The sequence below is a fragment of the Alternaria postmessia genome (genome assembly GCF_024291825.1).
Source record: "Alternaria postmessia strain BMP 2775 chromosome Unknown scaffold_15, whole genome shotgun sequence".
NCBI classification, from domain to species: Eukaryota; Fungi; Ascomycota; class Dothideomycetes; order Pleosporales; family Pleosporaceae; genus Alternaria; species Alternaria postmessia.
The window spans coordinates 267208-287469 of record NW_026260088.1 but is presented as its reverse complement, the minus strand read 5'-3'; the positions used below and the strand labels follow the sequence as shown (position 1 = coordinate 287469).

At 51.5% G+C, this 20262-nt stretch overlaps 9 protein-coding genes across 9 annotated transcripts; 3 read left to right on the top strand and 6 right to left on the bottom strand.

Moving 5' to 3' along the window:
- Positions 1-2493: 2493 nt before the first annotated feature.
- On the top strand, positions 2494-3827 carry J4E82_003528 (uncharacterized protein; the record flags this gene model as incomplete). Its single annotated transcript, XM_051729813.1, has 4 exons — positions 2494-2601; positions 2656-2886; positions 2938-3238; positions 3295-3827. The coding sequence occupies 4 exons, from the start codon at positions 2494-2496 to the stop codon at positions 3825-3827; spliced, it is 1173 nt and encodes a 390-aa protein (XP_051590487.1).
- A 166-nt stretch (positions 3828-3993) lies between these two features.
- Positions 3994-5782, bottom strand: J4E82_003527 (uncharacterized protein; the record flags this gene model as incomplete). Its single annotated transcript, XM_051729812.1, has 6 exons — positions 3994-4141; positions 4193-4872; positions 4922-5255; positions 5318-5421; positions 5474-5689; positions 5738-5782. The coding sequence occupies 6 exons, from the start codon at positions 5780-5782 to the stop codon at positions 3994-3996; spliced, it is 1527 nt and encodes a 508-aa protein (XP_051590486.1).
- A 718-nt stretch (positions 5783-6500) lies between these two features.
- J4E82_003526 (uncharacterized protein) lies at positions 6501-9552 on the bottom strand (the record flags this gene model as incomplete). The annotated part of the gene is made up of 2 exons (XM_051729811.1): positions 6501-9217; positions 9267-9552. 2 exons carry the CDS (start codon positions 9550-9552, stop codon positions 6501-6503), a joined length of 3003 nt encoding a protein of 1000 aa, XP_051590485.1.
- Positions 9553-10121: 569 nt separating this feature from the next.
- Positions 10122-11443, top strand: J4E82_003525 (uncharacterized protein; the record flags this gene model as incomplete). The annotated part of the gene is made up of 2 exons (XM_051729810.1): positions 10122-10155; positions 10278-11443. 2 exons carry the CDS (start codon positions 10122-10124, stop codon positions 11441-11443), a joined length of 1200 nt encoding a protein of 399 aa, XP_051590484.1.
- A 427-nt stretch (positions 11444-11870) lies between these two features.
- On the bottom strand, positions 11871-12582 carry J4E82_003524 (uncharacterized protein; the record flags this gene model as incomplete). The annotated part of the gene is made up of 2 exons (XM_051729809.1): positions 11871-12510; positions 12566-12582. The coding sequence occupies 2 exons, from the start codon at positions 12580-12582 to the stop codon at positions 11871-11873; spliced, it is 657 nt and encodes a 218-aa protein (XP_051590483.1).
- A 553-nt stretch (positions 12583-13135) lies between these two features.
- J4E82_003523 (uncharacterized protein) lies at positions 13136-14194 on the bottom strand (the record flags this gene model as incomplete). Its single annotated transcript, XM_051729808.1, has 2 exons — positions 13136-13790; positions 14151-14194. The coding sequence occupies 2 exons, from the start codon at positions 14192-14194 to the stop codon at positions 13136-13138; spliced, it is 699 nt and encodes a 232-aa protein (XP_051590482.1).
- A 667-nt stretch (positions 14195-14861) lies between these two features.
- Positions 14862-15299, bottom strand: J4E82_003522 (uncharacterized protein; the record flags this gene model as incomplete). The annotated part of the gene is made up of 2 exons (XM_051729807.1): positions 14862-15061; positions 15155-15299. 2 exons carry the CDS (start codon positions 15297-15299, stop codon positions 14862-14864), a joined length of 345 nt encoding a protein of 114 aa, XP_051590481.1.
- A 659-nt stretch (positions 15300-15958) lies between these two features.
- On the bottom strand, positions 15959-18796 carry RNR1 (ribonucleotide-diphosphate reductase subunit rnr1; the record flags this gene model as incomplete). The annotated part of the gene is made up of 3 exons (XM_051729806.1): positions 15959-18511; positions 18563-18720; positions 18778-18796. 3 exons carry the CDS (start codon positions 18794-18796, stop codon positions 15959-15961), a joined length of 2730 nt encoding a protein of 909 aa, XP_051590480.1.
- A 347-nt stretch (positions 18797-19143) lies between these two features.
- J4E82_003520 (uncharacterized protein) lies at positions 19144-19948 on the top strand (the record flags this gene model as incomplete). Its single annotated transcript, XM_051729805.1, has 2 exons — positions 19144-19359; positions 19409-19948. The coding sequence occupies 2 exons, from the start codon at positions 19144-19146 to the stop codon at positions 19946-19948; spliced, it is 756 nt and encodes a 251-aa protein (XP_051590479.1).
- Positions 19949-20262: the final 314 nt, after the last annotated feature.

The window sequence follows — 20262 nt, the reverse complement described above, 5'->3', positions numbered from 1 at the left end:
ATCGTAACACGACAGCGCAAAAGGAACACCAAACAACAGGCAACACGCACGCGATCAGAACACGCCAGGCAGTCTCAGTCACCTGCAGAAGTCGACCCGATCATGCATAGAGAGGACTTGAATTTCATTGCATTCATGTTCACGATTGAACAACTTAAGTGCGAAACGTTAGTAAACTGAGAGCGTTCCACTCTTGCCTGGATTTTCGTTAATGAGTGCAGATTGGACATGTTGGAATGTCACGACAATGTTCCAGAGACCCGAACCGAGACGCCGAACCCCAGAGCCTGAATCATAATACTTGCTGTATGTTTGTATAATCTCGGTTACATGGAGGATGGTGCCTGAAGGGTGAAAGAAAGCTTATTCAACTTCCCAAGTGCTTCGGTAATTGCTAAAGCATTGGTATCAGCACTTATGTGGCCAGACGTGAGGATGCTACTGAAGTTACTCATGTTACTGATTTTGTGGGATTCGGAGATTGACAGTAGATACACTGTGGTTTTTATAGCAAAGCCCTATAGCTATGCGGCTTGTAAGAGTGGTAGAGGGTCATATGGTCGCTGCAAATAAAAAGAAGATTTGGTACAGTTGCTTTACCATATGTCGCACGATTGCTCGGGCTACTAGGGAAACCCGTATAACGAGTTTCTGCCTGGACATCCAAGGCGCTCTGGAAATCCCGGCTGTGCGCCTTGGAATCATCTTCAAAGCGCTTCTCGCTGTCTGGTTCCGATATCTGCCTCTTGGCTAGGATGAATAGGTACTACAATGACATCAACGAAGATCGACTCTTATCTTCATCGCCTAAAGCGCATCCCGAAGAACTTAATACCCCTACTCAACCTCGCAGGACGCCTCTCAGCACCAACTATTCGCTATCTGTACCACTACCGACCATCCCTGAGAGCCCAGACAATTCGACTACTGCTTTAGAAACCAGTCTTGCCTTCAAGATAGCGCCTTTACCAACCTCTGGTATACGCGAGTGGAAGGCGTAGATGAGAGATCGTCCCTCCTTGCCAGTGTTACCGTTTGCAAATCTTGGTTTCCGTAACCCCGACGCCGTCCCTGCTTTCCATCGCTTCGAGTGCATCATACCCGCAAGCCTGTCCTTTGGTGTTCGGTGCCTGTGTGATAACAATGATGTTTCAGGGGTAGATTTCGGTTTGGCTGCGCTCCAGATCTTACTTTCACAGCTTACTGGTACCGACGACTATAGACCTGTCCAGGCAGTATGTGCATGAGCCAGTCAAGAGTTTACTATCCGATTTAAATGTCTCCCGTCAAACACTGCTTCACCAGGTCACCTTCGGTTGGATCGCCAATGCAAACGTAACCACCCGGACTACCGATATGTAATTCGAGCATGCGCAAGACCTGATACTAGTTGTTCGCGAAGACCGCAAACACAACCTAGTCGTATTCATTGGCCTTGCCTACTTCGGTTCTGAAGACGATGAAAATCGTTTCCAGACGTATTCAGACACCAGGTTAAGGTGCTTTCGCACTGGTGACTAAGGGTCTATCAACGAAACTGGGGAGCGTTTTGTGGTCTCTCGACATTTGGACCAGTCGATCGCGCACATCAGCGAATTTCACGTTGAGCTGGTAGATATCTCACGGACTATCGTCGACCAGGGGAGCGGCTCAGTAGCGGAGACAGTTTTGGTTTTCAAGAGTGACAATGAGCAGGACGAGCCACAGATCCAGGTTTTTGTTGTCATGAACGAGGCACCCAGCGTGAAATCGCGCAGATATCTACAAAAGTTACTCCTCGGTCTCAGCCTCCCAGTCTATATGCGTCCGACATGCGCTGTCATTTGAAACAAGCTACCTCGCACGTCTGGAGGCAAAATTGACCATCGAACGTTGATGACAGTTTCCATACCAGATACCGAAATTATCCAGGTCATGCGACTGGCGAGCCTGCCGATAAGTGACTCATGAATAAGGTCCGGGGGATATCTGAGGGTTGCACACTCGTAGATAGACAATAGAACGGATTCTAGAGGCAGCAACACTTTGGCATGATTAGACAAAGAAGTAATGTGATGTCTGTTTCGAAAGACGAGGGGCTAACAAGGCGAAGAACATGCCCCTCACACCCCCTCCAGAGCCCCCATCACCCCTCCATCTCCGCCTCACACACGACCCATTGCGGCTCGCGCCGCATGATGCATGCCACACTGATTGTATCCGTGACTAGAACACAGCCCGCCAGCTCACGACTTTCTCTTTGATTCCGGTGTCTTCTAACCCCAAGGCAGCGTATCAGCCCAACTCTCCCCACATACCCGGCCAATCAGCACCTGCCATCTTTCGCACCGCCGGCGTCACCGTACTTTTGGGCCATGCACATGCAAAACAGCTAGCTAGCGCTGCGCGGGAGCCCAAAACAACGCGTCTTCTTAAATGTTAGGATCCCCAGATCTTTTGTCGTTTGGTAACTTCCTGCCTTTTGTGACTGTGTGACATCCGCCCACTTTGAAGATGGCGGAATTAGTTGTTGCGGGCCCGCCTGCCCCACCTCCGATGACGTTCCGCGATCGGTTGACGCAGTTTAGGATCCTCGAGGAGAAGAGATGTGAGCTTATCGAGGTATGCTACTAGCTGCGTCTTGGAGGTGAGGAGAGGGTTTTGACGATGAAATAGGAACTCCTCGACAAACTCGAGAAGACAGAAGCACGCCTCGCACAATGTGAACTCGACCTTGGCTCCGAACAAAATGTCCGACGGACATTGCAGGCGGAAATAGCAGATGTCACGCGGACGATGCAAGGTCAGCTGGCAGAGTCCAAGGCAAAGGAAGAAGCTCTAGTGCAGTCACAGGCCAAACGGCCGTTCGTGCTGGTGCTTATAGACGCCGATGCGGAGGGGTTCCTGGTATGCACAACAATGCCGCTGCCGACCGTGTATTCCAACTAATGATTCTAGTTCCACGATAAATACATAACACGCAAAGCCCAAGGTGGGGAGTCATTAGCAGATGAACTAAACATACGAATTCGGGAATATCTGCGTGAACAGTTCCCAGATGATGCCGACTCGCTGGACATCATTGTGCGCGTATATGCCAACTTAGAAGGCATGGCGAACTATCTTGTGCGGCTTGACAAGGTCCGAAACCTGGGCCAGCTGCGAGCTTTCTCCACTGGCTTCTGTGGAAGGATAACCAGCTTCGACTGGATAGACACCGGGGTAGGCAAGGAAGGCGGAGCGGGACGAAAAGTTCGAGGTATGTATCCATGGATCCTCGAAGGAAAGAAACGTGAGATCGCTAACAAAACACAGAGAACCTGTCATTCTTCGCATCCAACACCCATCTACGGCACGCGATAGTCGCATGCTCACCCGTCGACTTGCCCGCCTCCCTTCTCACAACCATACCACTAGAGAAGCTAACCCTCATCGAATCCCTACCACTACCTACGTCGCTCACTACGATGCCCCTCAAGACTGCCAAATTCCACACCCTTTTCCCTCCCCCACCACCCTCCAAAGCCCCGAAACCGAGTAGAGAGCGCGGCCGCAACGACCGAGGATTGAGCGAGACCGACGTGAGACGAGGTGATAGGGAGATGCGGAGAGGAGACGAAAGGGGTGGAGGCCCACAACTACAGCTCATGGAACAAGAACACGAAGGCGGAGGCTCGACATGGCTGGTCATACAACCCGAGAGGAGTAAGAGTCAGACTGTGAGCGGCAGAGACCGAGACAGGAGGAGGGCTGGAAGCGAGGATGATACTAGCAGTTTGAGTATCAGTATCGGGCCAGACAATACTGTTCAGGTCGACAGTGGGAGGAGGCGGAGGCTGATGGGATAGTGTCAGTTCGTATGTGGAAAGCGGGATGTTCTTGTGAAAGAAAGCTGTCGCATCACGCACCATTTGTTGAGTTTGATATCATAGCATGGCATAGCATAGCGTAGCGGCATATCGTCAAAATTTTCATATTAGGTCGTCAGAGCGATTGCAAGTACGGTAGCAATATCTACAGCGTTTGTCGGAAGCCCTCTTGTCCCTCCAAGATCCTCTCGCCTCGATCTGCCTGGCGATTCGCTCGTGAGTACACCCAAAAGTTCTTAAGCACGTGGACTATGGTCAGAACTTGAGTCGCAATCACAACAGCCATGGCAGGTCTGCTTCGGTCAGCCTCGTGTTCCGGCATATCTCTGGTGGATGGAACTTACGTGTACTTTGGCGCATCTTGTTGTCGAAAGATATTCGATGCTGCAATACCTCCACAGGCTCCGCCCCCAATCAATAGCGCACTAGCAACGCTTCTCTTCATCTGACCCACGATGTTGTTATGCATATAACTCAACAAGCTGGGCACATTCGCATTCGCTCCACTAACACCTAAGAAGACTCCGGCATATCGTGCACGAGCGTTGCTGAGGAATGCCATCATGCATACTCCCAAGACAGCCCATGCACAGTTGAATATAATGATTGCACCACGCATCCTGTACCGGTCGGCAACCCATGCTGTGGCGAACATCCAAGCCGCAGCCAGCACGTATGGCGGGAAAGACAGGATCTGACTCATAGCGACGGAGTATTTCATGTCGTTGCGTAGAATGATGGGTAAGAAATACCCCCAGCTGTACGCGACGACGTTGTTGAGGAAGTAGAGCCAGGCAAACTCCCAGATCTTCCAATCGCGGAGATGCGTTGAGATGGTTGACCAGGTAAGCTTATCGGCGACAGCATCACCGCGATCGCGTTGAATACGGGCAAGAATTATGTTGGCTTCCGCAGAGGTTAAGAAAGGGCGCTTTGTTATTGGGCTAGGCTGGCTGGCTTTATCGGGAAAGTCGATTATTGTTACGAAACCCATGAAGCCGAGTAGGACAGTGATGGCGCCCTCCTTCAGATGGGTTAGCGGTTGATGGCAGTAGGTAGGAACTTGACTTTACTATAGCGAATATCCATTGCCATCCGTTTAGACCTCCAAGGCCTCTCATCTCGCTTAGTCCCCAAGCAAGGATGTTCGAGAAACCACTTGCAAGAAGGGCTAGCAGATAGAATCCACTGAACCTCTTCTGTACCTCAAATCTCGCGTACCAACAGCTTAGCAGGAAGACACAACCTGGATAATACCCTGCTTCCAGGACGCCGAGGATGATTCTGCAGCCTAGTGCCTGCGTCCAATCATTCGTAAAACCTATGCCAATCGTGACAGCTCCCCAGCAGATGACTAGAGAAGGTAGCCATACGGCGGGACCAAGTTTTCTGATGATGATGTTGGCCCTAAAGATTGTGTACGAAGTCAGTGTTTGTCTCAAATGCAGTTTGTAAGAGACACTACTTACGGGAACTGAAAGATGATGTAAGGGATGAAGAAGATCATTGTGAGGATTGAATAACGTGAGCCGATAGAGAGGCCTAGGTCCTCATCCATGCCTGCTATACGCGCCTGCATTATGGGTCAGTATACGAATTGTGATCGCAACAGGGGTACACTGTACATTTGGAAGATTAACGCGGTCGATGAGTGCAAAGGCATAGATAACAGCGAGTGTTGGCAGGAGTCTGAGATCTATCTTTCGAATAATGCGACGGGTTTCCTTGTCATCCTTTTCGAAAGGCGACGATGCTTGTCCTGATGTATCATTTGGTTGGTCGACATCCTCAATGTTAACGCGGCCATCTTCACCGCGATCGCCTTTCTCATCGAACGAGATCTTTCGCCGTTAGTATTCAGGCTTCATAGGGATTGGGAAAACGCTGACATGCTCGTTTCGCTCAGCTTCAAGGTCCTTCTCTTTAAACGACATTCTACTACGTGGTAGCCCAGTTCATACAGCATTCATCAAGCATATTCTAGGCCTTCTTATTGCTGCATCTTCTCCGTTTTTCCAACGATCGATCCCCGCAAAACGTCTCCCGAATCGCGGGGTGTCATGCGCATCATTACTCAATTCGGCTATGAAGAACCACTCGTTGAGGTGAGAGCTCGCTTCGACTTCAAGTCACGAGACTAGCTTCATGCGCTTTTATCCGCGGAATGGATCTTCAGCAGCGGAGTGGAGGCTTGGCTGTTGAGATATGCATGTCCAAGAAGTTTACGCATGACGTACATTGACTCGACTCTGCCATGTCAGCGTCGGTAAATAGAATGACGCTTGGCGAATGGAAATCTCGTTCGGATCTTTGCTTGGGTCTTCCGCACAATACATTGATATCCAGGTGCAGGCAAGATACAAGATGGTGGCGAACACCATTGCGATGCTGACGCTCCACGGCTGTTCCCAGACGATGTGATAGACGATAAGAGACCATACCTAATTCAGCTTAGCTATGCGCGAAAATCTCGCGCTAAGCTCCACGCCGTGTATACATCTGCCTTGAAGTAGAATCAAGCTGCACATTGCTTCACCGTGTCTGTCGTAGCATTTCTTTGGACCTCAGGTATAAAAACACGTTGTCTGAACGATGCCAAGCTGTGTCATGAGGTTACCCGCTAGGGTTGACAGCAAGTCTCGACTTTAACATTCATTTCCTCCACTTCTTCCAAGCCCCTACAAAACCTGCGTCATCAACACTCTCATCGCGCGCACCTAGTCCACCCGGAAACTCCCCCCTCTCTCCCAAATCAATAAGCGGCACCATGCTAGGCCGTCCATGCGCACACATGAACGGAAACACACAACTCGCCAGATTTCTCACCAAAGCTTTACAATCCTCGATACTAAGCACATCATTAAACATAATAGCGGAGCGACATGCACGAGAATTGATGAGATCGACAAGACCTGGAGGACAGGTGGCTAGACGTCTGACCCAATCGGTGGGATTACTCGGTGATGAGGTGAGTGGTGCCGGTAAAGGAGCGAGATGCGGATCTTCTGCGTACTTCCAGACCGTTGAGCGGAGGAAAGAAATCAGGACCTTGGGATCAGCTTTGCATCGTTCCGATATACCCGTTGGAAGACCAGTGACGGATAAAACGTGCTTTTCCCTATCGACAGTGTCAGGAACAGCTGAAGAGGTCGTCGTTCCAAGGATGTCGTAGAGGATGCCCCATGCTGCGAATCTTGCGGCATGGGTTGCGAAGTGTATTCGTTCCTTGGAAGAGATTGCAAATTGCGTCGGCTTCTCGAGCACGACAGAAGCTACCTGCGCCCTGTTGCCGAGCTTTGTCTGATACCCTTTTTCGTCTTGTAGTGGATTGCAAAGCTGGCTTAGGAGTGACTCAACCTGTACGCGTTCGTCTGCTGCGTGCTGGTCAATTAGCACGAGAAGCCCTGAGCGCGCATCTTGCACTTGTGTCGAATCTTTCATCTTGACAAGAATGAACTTCTTGTCGACCTGCGCGATGACCTGAGCGTTCTGTAACCCCTCTCTCGACAGTCTACTAGAGCCACCTGCTGAAGCCTGGTTGAAAGCCTTGTCGATATCGATGCGGGAGCAACCATGCCTAGAATAGCGGTGCCCTCGAGACTCGTCTTCGTGTAATACAGCCTGTTGTATACGCTTCTCGCTTGGCTTGAAGACTGGATTGTCCCACGTGTCTAGCACATTGTCAAGCCAAGGCGTTTTGCCAGGTACAGCTGTCGAGGCTCGTGTTGGTAACCGCACCGACTTATTCGTAGATGTCTGCGTGTTGAGGAACGTAGATGAGCTAGAATCGGTGGTTGGTCGCGGCCGGGCATCGGGCACTGCGCAACCTGTTCGAGCGTTCAATAGATATACTTTCTTGGTGTTTGGGTCTGTCCACAGAATAGTATCATCATTCTCCTTATTTTCGATACCCAGAGAGCCTGTAGGTGTGGAAGCTTCGACGGGAAGATGTTGCCCACTCAAAGCACCTTGCGATAACGGCGGTATATCAAACTTCGCAAATGCTTCGGTGTTTGTGCCAGCCGAAGTGCTCATACTAACTTCCTTACCGAGATCTGATTCGGATTTAGATTTCGACACGGTCGAAACGCTGCTGAAGAACTCAGGCTTTCCACTTTTGATGCGTGACCACTCTGCGAAGACTCCAGGACGTGACCTCTCGCACAATTCGCGCGACGCCGTCTTGTCCGGACGCTTCCTCTTCAGTGACTGCGACGAAGTAGAAACTGGCTTTGGTGTTGCAGAGCGGCTTCGGATAGATTGCCCACTTGAAGCCATGGACGTAGTCCGACCCTCCGTGGATGACGAGTTACTTACAGCAAGACTCTCCGCAGCACTAGAAGCCGTATCAAGCCGTCCACGCTTCTTGCGAGGTTGCCGTGGTCTAAAATGATGGACTGATAACCATTGAGTTATCATCGCGTCCAACACCTCCATCACGCTTTGGAGGCTCGCCTCATCCCCAAGGAACTGCTCTTCGGGGACGCTTCTTCTACGGGCGTCCTTCAACGAGATGCGAAGGTAGAACATGGGATATCTGTCGACGTCTTTGCGTGCTTTGAGCTGTCGGTTGGTGTACCCGTCATGCTTGAAGCGCTTGTCTGACTGTCGCCGCCGTTTCTCCAGCTCATCGATGTTGGTATCATCTTCGACAGTGCCAAAGCTAGATAGAGCGAAGAGGCGGTTGACAGCATCGAAGAGTTCGTTGTGGCCGTCGTTCGCACACAGCGGTCGTATACCGAGCGATATGAACTGAACATGCTTGCTAGGTGCCGGGTCTAATGATATGGCGCCTTTGATGGAAATGGCAGATGTAGCAGCTGATGCTGGTACCCACGACGGCCACTGGTCAATGGCGATATAGTTGGCCTGGGTCAAAACGTTGAGGAGTGATGAGAGCTGCGCAGAGCGTGTCTTCAACGTCTCCCTCTCTTTAGTTTGTGCCGGTGCGCCTGAGCCGGATATGCTGAGGTTGACAACCACCCTGTTCTCGCTGTCGCGAATACGAATGGATACGGGACTCTGCCAGCTAAGCAAGAGACTCGTGACGTCCTTCTTCAGCCCATCCCACAGTCTGTCATGCTCCGCTCTTTGCTCCGCGATGATCGACCGCTGCTTGACGCGCACAGGCAGATTTCCGAACAAGTTCCGCACGGTGACACGGGTGCCATGCCTGCCTGATATCTCGTGCTGCGCCGAAGCCGGCAGTTGCCTCTCCACGGCTTTTGATTGGTGAAACGTTATCGCGTTGTGCGAGCGATGTTGATAGTGGTGCGAGGAGATGGTCAAGAGGGACATGGCAGCGAGGGAGGCGAGGAAGGTGCCATTGCGGCCAAGAAGAGGCTCGGTTGCATGGTACTTGGACGTGCCTGTACCTGTCAATTGTCTATCTACAGCGCCCTCGGTGCATGTACATACAGTAGAGCTTGCCCAGGCCTCCTTCCTCGCGAAACTCGAGGGGCGATATGCCGAGGCCGTCATCTTCGACCGAGCATCCGCCGCGCGCAAAGTCGATCGCAGCTTCAACCTTGGTCGCTTTCGCGTCCAGAGAATTCTTCAGCAGCTCCAGCACAACTCCGGTGAGGGAGACGATTGCCGTTGACGACTTGATCTGGGCGACGACATGCTCAGGCAGGGGCAGTATGGTTTGGGTCGAGGCATTGGGGATAGCATGGTTGGCGCCAATTGGGGTGTTTCGGGTCATGACGTAGTGTTAGGTTTGGTGGGCGCCCCCTCGTTGTTTGATAACCCGCATGCGAGCATGTTTAGGGGTCGCTCCGAGGTCAGTGGGGAGGCAGGGCGGGTGGTTACATGTCGATCTACAGAACATACGCAATCACTGTGTCGTGAAAGGGAACTCGCAGCTTAGCGCGGCGGGCGGCAGGTGCGCTGGGGAAAAGGGTCAGGGTCCAACTGGAGGCATGAGCGACCAAGCAACTCCCTCGCCCTTTCCACATCAGCAGATTGCCCGGCCCCAACCGCGTAATCCACATAAGACGCACTGCTTCACTCGCCTCATCTGGCAGACAAACAGCGATACGGTACTCCGTCACACCATCGCGACAATCGCGTTCCGCCCGTCTGCGCTGGCTTTCCAACACACGCGCGCACACACTAAGTTACCAACCAACAGCCGCGTCCCCAGTCCTGCAGCCCTCCAGTAGTTTCGACGTGGAATCTTCCGAGACCGAACGTGGCATCCCGCGCCTAACTGCTAGCTCGACGACCTCCTTCACTCACCACCGCGGCACTCTATATTTGGCAGCCGGCATAATGGCCACGGCCGAAGCTGCATCGAGACCCCATGGTACGGTGAACTAGCCCAGCACAGCCATTGCCTCAGACAACTACCCAGATTATTATATTCCCCTCCACCACTTCCACTCTCGTTTGACCAAATTATGCTCAGCATGCTAACGCGATACAAAGACCGACACCCGCGCAAACGACCCTTTGCGGGTTGGATGAAGCGTCTTGCCAATCTCAAGCCCTCATCGTCCGACGCCCCAGGCAAGAAGGGCAACACCGTTAAGAAAGGCGCCGCGAAGAACAACCCCTATCCCGAGTCTGGCTACATCAACACCAATGTAGCCCCAGCCGACAACTCCTCCGTATCCACTCCCGCCACACAGCGATCGCATGACAGCTACACGTCCATCGAGGAGCCCGCAGCCGGACAGCGGCAAGGTGTAGAGAAGAGCAACAAGTCCACAGCACCTACCGTAGCCACAGTCCCTGAAACCGTGCACTCCACAAGATCAAAGGCAGAGACAGGCGGCAGCAACTTTGTCAACGGCGGCAGCACTTTCTCGTCGCCGAATGGCTCGGAACACTCCCTCACCACGACTCTGACGACAATACAATCAACCGCGCCCTCAAATGTCCTTAACCTTGGCCAGGCCCAGAACCAGAACAATGCGACAAGCTCAAGCGCCACGCCCGTCCACTTCTCGCATCAGTTCCCCGCGTCCCCGCCACCGTCAGCTATACCGCCGCATCTGGCGCCCCAGCAGCAGCCCAACTCATATCAGGGCGCTACCGCGAACAACATCCTGACCGACAACGCGTCTATCCTCACCCTCGCGTCATCGTCGAAGCGTCGCCGTCGCAACTCCGTAGATACCAATGCTTCGATGCGAGCACTAGCCCCCTCATCGCATTATGGAGGCAGTCGCGAGTCGCTGCCGCTCAGCGTGCTCTCAGCCAATCCAGACACCATATACTCGCCCTCCAACAGGCCAAGCAACGTTGGTGCTTTCGTAAATGCCGAGCGCGCGAGCGTCTACTCAGCGTCCGGTGTCACTGCGCCGGTACTACCCAGCGAGCGCAACAGCTACTATGCGACCAAACAAGCCGACGGACTCAGTGTGCGTAGTGGGCTTCTTGGCCATGGCCGCACTGATAGCATCAGCAGCATGCGCGCCACGCCTACTAGCCCACTCGCCAGCCCACGCGACCCCATGGGCCCCGCCAGAATCAGCCGAAAGAGCTCAGAGTGGAAAGACGCGAGGGAAGCAAGTGATGAGGATGAGGCGCCTACGAGCCCCATTGTTGAAGAGCGTGAGGATAAGCCGGCGCCGAATGCGCAGGTTTAGGTTCGATGGAAGAAGGCGCACCAGTGCTGAATTGTTACGATACGAAACCGAGATACCAACGTAGGCGTTGTGGGGTTGGGCTGTGTTACGATATTCGGAGTAATAGCATGGAAGGCAGGGGGTTTATACTAGTGACTTGGATGGGAGGCGTTAGTATGGGGTGGGGTGCATGTGAGAATGCGCGGGCATACGGTTTACTGCTTCTTCATCTTATACCCTAGTATCGAATGGAGCTTTTTTTTTTCTTGTGATGTTGAGTGTCTGTGTCTTCTATAGGGGTGTTCATTTTCTTGTTCTAAGGTTCTAGTTTACACATGAGCAGCTTTTGCAAGAGGCGTGGATATGGTACCGAAACTATACGCTGGCTTTCCATCTTCTGCAAGTTTTCCTTGAGCACTTGTTGGGATCGAGTTGCAAACAACTCAACTCAATCAGCTCCCTTCATATAGAAATCCTCTAGTTTGAACTCTTTAGATCCGATGTGGCGGTCTCGTAGCTCAGCAAACCTGACCATCACCTGAATAAAGAACTCTTTAGGTAGATCAAGGCGGCTCTGCGTTTCCACCTCGTTGTCGAGCGTCGTGGACCAATACACGCATTGCGTTTCAACCATGAGTTCTAAGATCAGGCTGTCTTTTGGTAGGTTCTCATAGGCGAAGATGATCTGTTTGTACATTGCGCATTCACAATCAAAAATGTGGTCGATGAACAGATTATGAACGATGCGCTCGTAGTCTGCGATGAGGAATCGGTTTGCGAAGACGTATGCCTTGAGCAGCATCATGCCATACTCCACGTTGTAATCCGGACCTTCTGGGTCTACATCTGCATCGTAGATAACATCTCCGTGTTTTGGGAGTTGCTGCATGTACAACCAGTGCACGAAGGTCTTAAATACTCCAACTTCGACGTCATCCAATGTTAGTCCTTCTTCTGCCTCTTTCCAGCGCCCATTGTAGGCAGCACGGAAGTACTCTGACTCGCGGCATAGGGCATCTTTGTGAATCCTAAAGACTGTTTCGGCTGGCCCAACCTTGATGGCGACGACTTCTCCGACGGTGGCTTCGCTATCAATCGTCAGTAGATAGACTTCGATTTGTCTTGCTGCTCATCTATACGTACGCAATGCCAGGTACCATCTTTGGGGGCTGCTAGAATCACAGACAATACGATGTGGTGTGGTGGGATTGGAATGCAAGAGTAGTGAGGGGAGTGGGTTAGAAGGCAAGCTTAAATATGCATGCCAGAATCGTAATTGCAGTGAAAGTAAAACATGAAGACAATTTCGGAAGGCTCCTACTCGTGGTAAAAGAAGCGACATCATTCGGTCACGCCTTCGCTATCAAAAGTGAATCTAGTGCTGAAGCACGACGTACGAGTGTTCTGTCAAAACGCCACTTCACTTCGTTGGTGCAAATTCTCCAACTTCTGAGAATAAGGTAAGACTAAGTCGGTAAACAGTAGCAATGGACGTGGTGACAAGGTTTCCCCATCTCACGATTGCATCCTCCGACACGCACCAGACATAACATAATTTGGAGAAATAACTCCTGATGGCTTTTTCGATACGAAAAACTGCTTGTTCGGCAAACCGTGGCAGATAATACACGTAGAAATACACTCACGTACATTGTTGATATTCTTACTACCTAGTCTAACGAAAACTCCGCGTATATCTTCAGGGTAGGCGTTCTACATGTAGTAATCACAAGCTTTCAACTTGTCGTCTGTCATCTTCAACGTCTTCAACACACTCTGTCTCAGCATACAAGCGACAAGGAATTCGTGTGGTAGGTGTGGAAGCAGCTGCTTTTCCTCTTCATTATCGTCTTCCGCATTCCAGGCAAGACACTGAAGGTCCACCATCATAGAAAGGACCGGATTACCTTCCGGCAAGTTGCCGAAACTCCAGATGATGGTTTTGTATGCAGCGCTGAAGGCCGGCTCTCCCTTTCCTGGGAAGTGACCATCAACGAACACGTTGTGTGACAGACGATGGAAACCCGGTGCAAAAAACCGATCGCCGAAGATACAAGACTTTAGCAATAGTATGCCCCAGTGAGAATTCTCAGAGTCTTCGCTTGCTAGTTGAGCATCTGTTCCGGCGGCCTGTAGTAGGAGGGACATATCCTTTGGTAGCTCCTGTGTGTACAACCAGTGAACGAAAAGGTTGAAGACTTCGATCTCGACATCCTCTAGTGTTACGCCCTTGTCTGACTCTTGCCACAGTCCGTTGAATGCGACTTGGAAATACTCTGAGTGATGACAGATGAGATCTTTATAAATGCTGTACCGCTTTCTCGTGGGACCGATGAAGACCGTGACCATCTCGCCATTCGCCGCGGCGCTGCTAGTCTTGTTAGTCCATACACCTCATACAAAGAAAAAACCAGACAGATGCAGAAATAACAAGCTCTAGCTTACAGCCTACATTATCTTCTAATAAGAGAATTTGTAAAGATCAATAGCATTGCAGTCTTCTAGGTTTTCTGCCCATACCTAGGTATCTACACACACCCCACACGCTCTTTTGTAGTAGGAAGGAGTACTCTTGAAAGGAAAGTTTTTTTCTTCTCTTTGATACAGTACATATGTATACTGCTAACCACTCGTACTGGAACACAACAAGAAACATTAGGTACTAACATAGCTGTCGTGTTGACAAAAACGCTCTTGGAAGGAATATGAGAAATCAACATGTACTTACCCGAGTATGGGTGCGACCTGACGGATCGTGGGCTTTTCAGTCATGGAGTCGATCTTGGATGCTTGCGGTGATTGAGAAAGCCAGGAGAGATTATTTTCGAAGAAAAACATGGGTATATCTATGGATAGACAGTGGCAATTTTACCAGAAGGGAAAGCAGGATTGCAATAGAATTTTTTGGTTTTGTGAAACTGTTGGTCGTCCTTAAATATATCTAGAAGGTGCAGTACCATGGAATGAAGTGTAAAGCAACCACAGTACGGCATCCCATCAGCCAGCTAGTCACACGAACCACGCGAGAAACTGGAACTTCTCCTACACAATCCGAAGTAGTGGCCATCACATCCAATAACCTCAAAGGCCAAATGACACCCGTCCTGCCACACCACGACCTCTTATGCCCAATTAACTAGATGCGATTGCTCGCCTTCGTCTTACACTTCGACGTTTCCTCGCATACTAAACATAACTCTTATTAGGGTAAATGTCAAGGTTGTGTAAGCGCGGTATGTGCAAGTCAGTGGGTAACTCGATATTGGGCCGTTCCCTGTCGGCATATATGTTTAAAGTATATTGTCTTCTGGCTCATGATACTTGGCCCGAGAGAGGCACGACAAAGAAGGAAGGAAATAGAAGTAGAGTTCTCGAACCTGAGTTATCAAGGTGGCGGTTTGAGCGACATCTTTTCCACTACCGCTTTGCAAACTCCAGACTACAAAGCCTTCCTAAGAGCACTCTTGAATGGAATAATTTGCGCCTCATCCACATTCCACACGCCATCCTTGACATATTGATCCTGCTTTAGCCTCTCCACGACCTCCTCCCTCGTCTTGGCTCCAATGAGGCACGCGGAGCCTTTCATCTTGGGAGGGTTCGTATCGCCTTCTTTGATGGGTTCTTCGAGCATTGCTCCTGTGGGAACAACAGTATCAGCTTTGGACGACTGTCATGTTTATCAAGGCGGATGACAGGAAAAGATGGCAGAGAGTGTGCGTGAAGACATACCACCCCACAACCACATATCCTCCCTATCGGCCTTCAATCCTTCCAGATGTTTCGGCCGGCTCGCAATACGCTTCTGCAGCGCACCCGCATGGTCGGGCACAATGACGAGCCATTCTTGTAGTGGAGCACCGGTTGATGATGCCATTGTGCGTTGCTGGAACTTCGATGCAGATCTTAGTGGTGTTGCGAAGGAAGGTGTGAGAGGACGGAAGGAGCGGAGGGCGAGCATATATATCGTAGCTGGCAGGTAAGAGGAGGGCGTGTGGGGCTACGGTAGTTGGAGCTTGGGGAGAGCTGTGAAGAGATACGATGTTAGCTTCTTGGTTTAGGGAATTCCTTGACGAAGTATACGTACAGGAGCTCCACTTGGTTTATATCAACGAGCTTTGGTGAGACGAGCGGTGCAGTATGTACTTCCAAGGGCGCGGGTGGTTGTAGGGCGCAATGTGGGGAAGATGTAGCTTTCGGTCGGAATTGAGCCGCGGCTTTCGGAACAAGTCGCGCTATAGTAACAACAGCACGGGGAACTTGCCTGAGGACATCACGCATGTACGGAAAGGCTCATGTGTACGTACAAACATACGTATTCGCTACACATACTACGGCTCGACGATAAACACATTCAAACTCATGAACTCATGCCTCCTTAGGTTGATCCAAATGATACCTACCCCTAAAAACCATCAACGCCTTGTTGCATTCCCGAAGACCCAATGGCAGAAAAGCACGCTCGGGCAAACCGTAATTATCACGTAACAGCGACGCTTTTAACGTCGCCCACTGCAGACATGCGCATCGGTGCGCCTAACCACTGCACATGACGCAGGACTCGGGGTTCTCTATTGAGCAAGCGAGGACAGCGTCGGCGTAGATGTCACCATCCCGTGCCTCACTGTCGTCCTTCGAGTCCTCTTCCTGTGGGTCCTTCTTGGCCACCTCTTCATCGGGCTTGGAAACGGCATCGGCAGCAACCATCTTTGGGCTATCGCCCTCCTCCACGTCAGCCTTGAATGGCTTGCTTGCGAGGGCGTTCCGGTCCTCTGAGACTGGCAGCGGGGTAGCAATTGGTGTGGAAACACCATTCTCCTCAGCCTCCGTCTTGGTCTCGCCGTTGATGGGCTTGATGGCGTACATCGGACGAGGTGCCGATGATGGAGTCTGGGAAGCGGTGACAGGCGAGTGTCGGATAGCCTCAGGCTGGAATCCGGGTTGCTTTCGTACCTTGGGCAGGGCTTTGGCAATGTTTGTGTCTGCAACCTTGAGTGCCTCTTGGTCGACAGTGAATTGAATGGGAGCCGAGGCAGCCATGGTACGGAGATAGTACATGCCAGTCTTCAGACCAGCCTTCCAGCCAGCAAAGTGCATAGAAGTGATCTTGCCCATAGTAGGCTCCTTCATGTGGATGTTTAGCGACTGAGACTGGTCAATGAAAGCACCACGGTCAGCGGCCATCTCAATGATCCTTCGCTGCGAGATCTCCCAGACGGTCTTGTAAAGGGTCTTTGTCTCCTCAGGGATGTTGGGAATCCTGGCAATAGAACCTCCATCGGCGATGATACGGTTCTTCATGTTCTCAGACCACAGACCCATGTCGACAAGGTCCTTGAGCAACCATGGGTTGACAACCTGGAACTCACCAGCGAGGACACGGCGGGAATAGATGTTGGAGGTGTATGGCTCGAAGCACTCGTTGTTGCCCAGAATCTGTGAAGTGGAGGCAGTTGGCATGGGTGCAATGAGCAGCGAGTTGCGTACACCGTGCTCAGCAATCTTCTCCTTCAGAGACGCCCAGTCCCAGAGGTCAGTAGGTGTGACATTCCACATATCGTACTGGAGGATACCCTGGGATACGGGAGATCCTTCGTAGGTCTTGTAAGGGCCAAGTTCCTTTGCGATGTCGCATGAGGAAGTGAGAGCAGCATGGTAGATGGTCTCGAAGATTTGGATGTTGAGCTTCTTAGCTTCGTCTGACTCGAAAGGAAGGCGGAGTGCGAGGAAGGCATCGGCAAGACCTTGAACACCCATACCGATGGGTCGGTGGCGGAAGTTGCTGCGGCGTGCCTCTTCGACAGGGTAGTGGTTGACCTCGATGATCTTGTTCAAGTTGCGGGTGACGACCTGTGTGACTTCGTGGAGCTTCTTGAAGTCAAACACGCCGGCCTTGTAGTCGACAAAAGAAGGCAGGGCAAGAGAAGCCAAGTTGCAAACAGCGACCTCATCAGGAGCGGTGTACTCCACAATCTCAGTGCACAGGTTGGAGCTGCGGATGGTACCGAGGTTCTTCTGGTTGCTCTTGCGGTTGCAAGCGTCCTTGTAGAGCATAAAGGGGTTACCAGTCTCGGTCTGTGCCTCAAGGATGGCGTACCAAAGCTTTTGTGCGCGAACAGTCTCGCGACCCTTGTTCTGCTTTTCGTAGCTCTCGTACAGAGCTTCGAATTCTTCACCGTAGACATCGGCGAGGCCAGGGCACTCGTTCGGGCACATCAGTGTCCAGTTGCCGTTGTCTTGGACACGCTTCATGAAGAGGTCAGGAATCCACAGAGCGTAGAAGAGATCGCGAGCGCGGACCTCCTCCTTGCCGTGGTTCTTGCGCAGGTCAAGGAAACCAAAGACGTCAGCGTGCCATGGCTCTAGGTAGATGGCGAAGGCACCTGGACGCTTGTTGCCACCCTGGTCGACATAGCGAGCAGTGTTGTTGTATACACGGAGCATGGGAATGAGACCGTTAGATGTTCCGTTAGTGCCACCGATGTATGAGCCAGTAGCACGAATGCGGTGCACGTTGAGGCCAATACCGCCAGCGGTCTTGGAGATCAACGCACAGGTCTTGAGTGTGTCGTAAATGCCGTCGATACTGTCCTCCTTCATGTCGATGAGGAAGCATGACGACATTTGCGGTGATGGTGTGCCCGCGTTGAACAACGTCGGCGAGGCGTGTGTGAAGTACTTTTGAGACATGTAGTCGTAGGTCTCGATGGCTTTCTCGATGTCATCACCGTGAATGCCAACAGCAACACGCATGAGCATGTGTTGTGGGCGCTCGGCGACCTTGCCGTTTATGCGGAGGAGATATGAGCGCTCAAGTGTCTTGAAACCAAAGAACTGGTAGTTGAAGTCACGGTCGTAGACGATAGCCGAGTTGAGCTCGTCTTGGTGTTCCATTATGACCTTGTAGATGTGATCAGAGATCATGGGTTGTCTCTTTCCGTTCTTGGGGTTGACATAGTTGTACAGATCTTCTACAACGAGAGAGAATTGCTTCTTTGTCTGCTTGTGGAGATTTGATACAGCGATACGCGCAGCGAGGATTGCGTAATCGGGATGTGTGGTGGTCATGTAGGCTGCGGTCTCGGCGGCCTGTCCCTTTGTTAGACGTTTTCATGGTATGAGACGCGTTCAAGAGCGTACCAAGTCGTCTAGCTGGACGGTGTTAACACCCTGGTAGACACCAGAAATGACCTTCATTGTGATAGCAGCGGGGTCAACATGGTCTGGGTCAAGGCCGTAACATAGCCTTGACACTCGTGCTGTGATCTTGTCGAACTGCACGCGTTCCTTGCGTCCATCTGAAGTCGAATATTAGCGGTGAAGATTTGCAGCGGTGAAGGACAGGCAGTACATACCACGCTTGAGAACGAACATGTTGAATTAGAAAAGTAGTAGAGGGGTATCTGGGAGTGGGTATCGTGAAGAATGGGTGTATGGGAGGAGTGTGCAGGAGTGAGGGGTGGATGGATGCAGGCACACACTTATAACGCGTTTCTTCTCTTTACGCGTCCCGTCGCGTTGCTTGGGCCACGGATCGGATTAGTGCTAAAGTGCTTGCTGCTTGTGTAAGCCGTGCAGGGATGTGGGGTCGGGGAAACGACGGCCGATGCCCGAACTTTTCGCGGGCCATGGTATCGCAGACGGCAAGACGCTGAGGTGCCGCAGCGACACCAGGACGCCCTCCACACCCTCCCCGGCCTATACAGAACCAATTGCCCGTCATGGCAGGCGGTCACATGAAATATCGCCACCTCAGTCGGTCGTCGTCGCATCGCCAGGCGCTCCTGCGAAACCTCGTCACATCGCTCTTCAAGCACGAAACGATTGCGACAACATGGCACAAGGCGAAGGAAGCCCAGCGGTTAGCCGAGAAGCTGATTACCCTGGGAAAGAAGAACACAGAGGCGACACGGCGGAGAGCGACGCAGATATTCTACGTACGACACGCCAAGAGCATCTACCAAGAGCGCATACTGACAATGTCAGGAACCAAATGAAATGGTACCCAAGCTATTCGGACCCATAAGGAAGCGCTACGAAGCCAGACCCGGCGGCTACACTCGAGTCCTCCGCATTGAGCCCATGAAAGAAGACCAGGCCGAATCCGCCATCCTCGAACTCGTAGACGGACCAAAAGACATGCGCTTCGCCATGACCGCAAAAACACTAGCGAGGAGACCAACAAAATTAGGGTTGAGCCCGGGCATCACAATGCACGTCAAGAAGGTCACACAGTTTCGCAAGGATGGTGTGGAGGGCCTGCGGAAAATGGTTCAGTCACTGCGGAAACTACATGCCAAGGGTGTGGATGAGAGGATATTACCTGCGCCTAAGAAGGTATACCCGGAGACTCAGATGAAGAGGGAGATGCACTATCCCGAGGAGGTTGACAGTGGCAAGTACCCGAACAAGATTATGCGAGTCGGAAAGTCAATGAAAGTGACGTCGAGAGCGAAGCCAAGAGTGAAGCCGAGGGCAAAGGTAGCAGAGGAGAGCAAGAAGGAAGAACACCTGATCAAAGAGTAGGATTGAGCCAATAGATGAGGAAGTGGCTATCACGAGGCCTCTGTAGTAAATGTGTAAATGTACAACATATCCATATCCAACACTGCATCAACACGAATCAAGAGCTTGACTCTTTACCACACTACTCACGATACTCTGCACATCTTGCGAAATTGGAGGGCCAATCGACAATCTCTCTCTCACCTGGCTCAAGTGATTGCTCATATATGCGCTCGAGTCATCAAGGTGACCAAGGTCTCGGAGTTTAGCGTGTGGTAACGAGTAGTGAAGTACTTTCTTTTTTGGACAAACACGAAGGTGAGCACGGTAGTGAC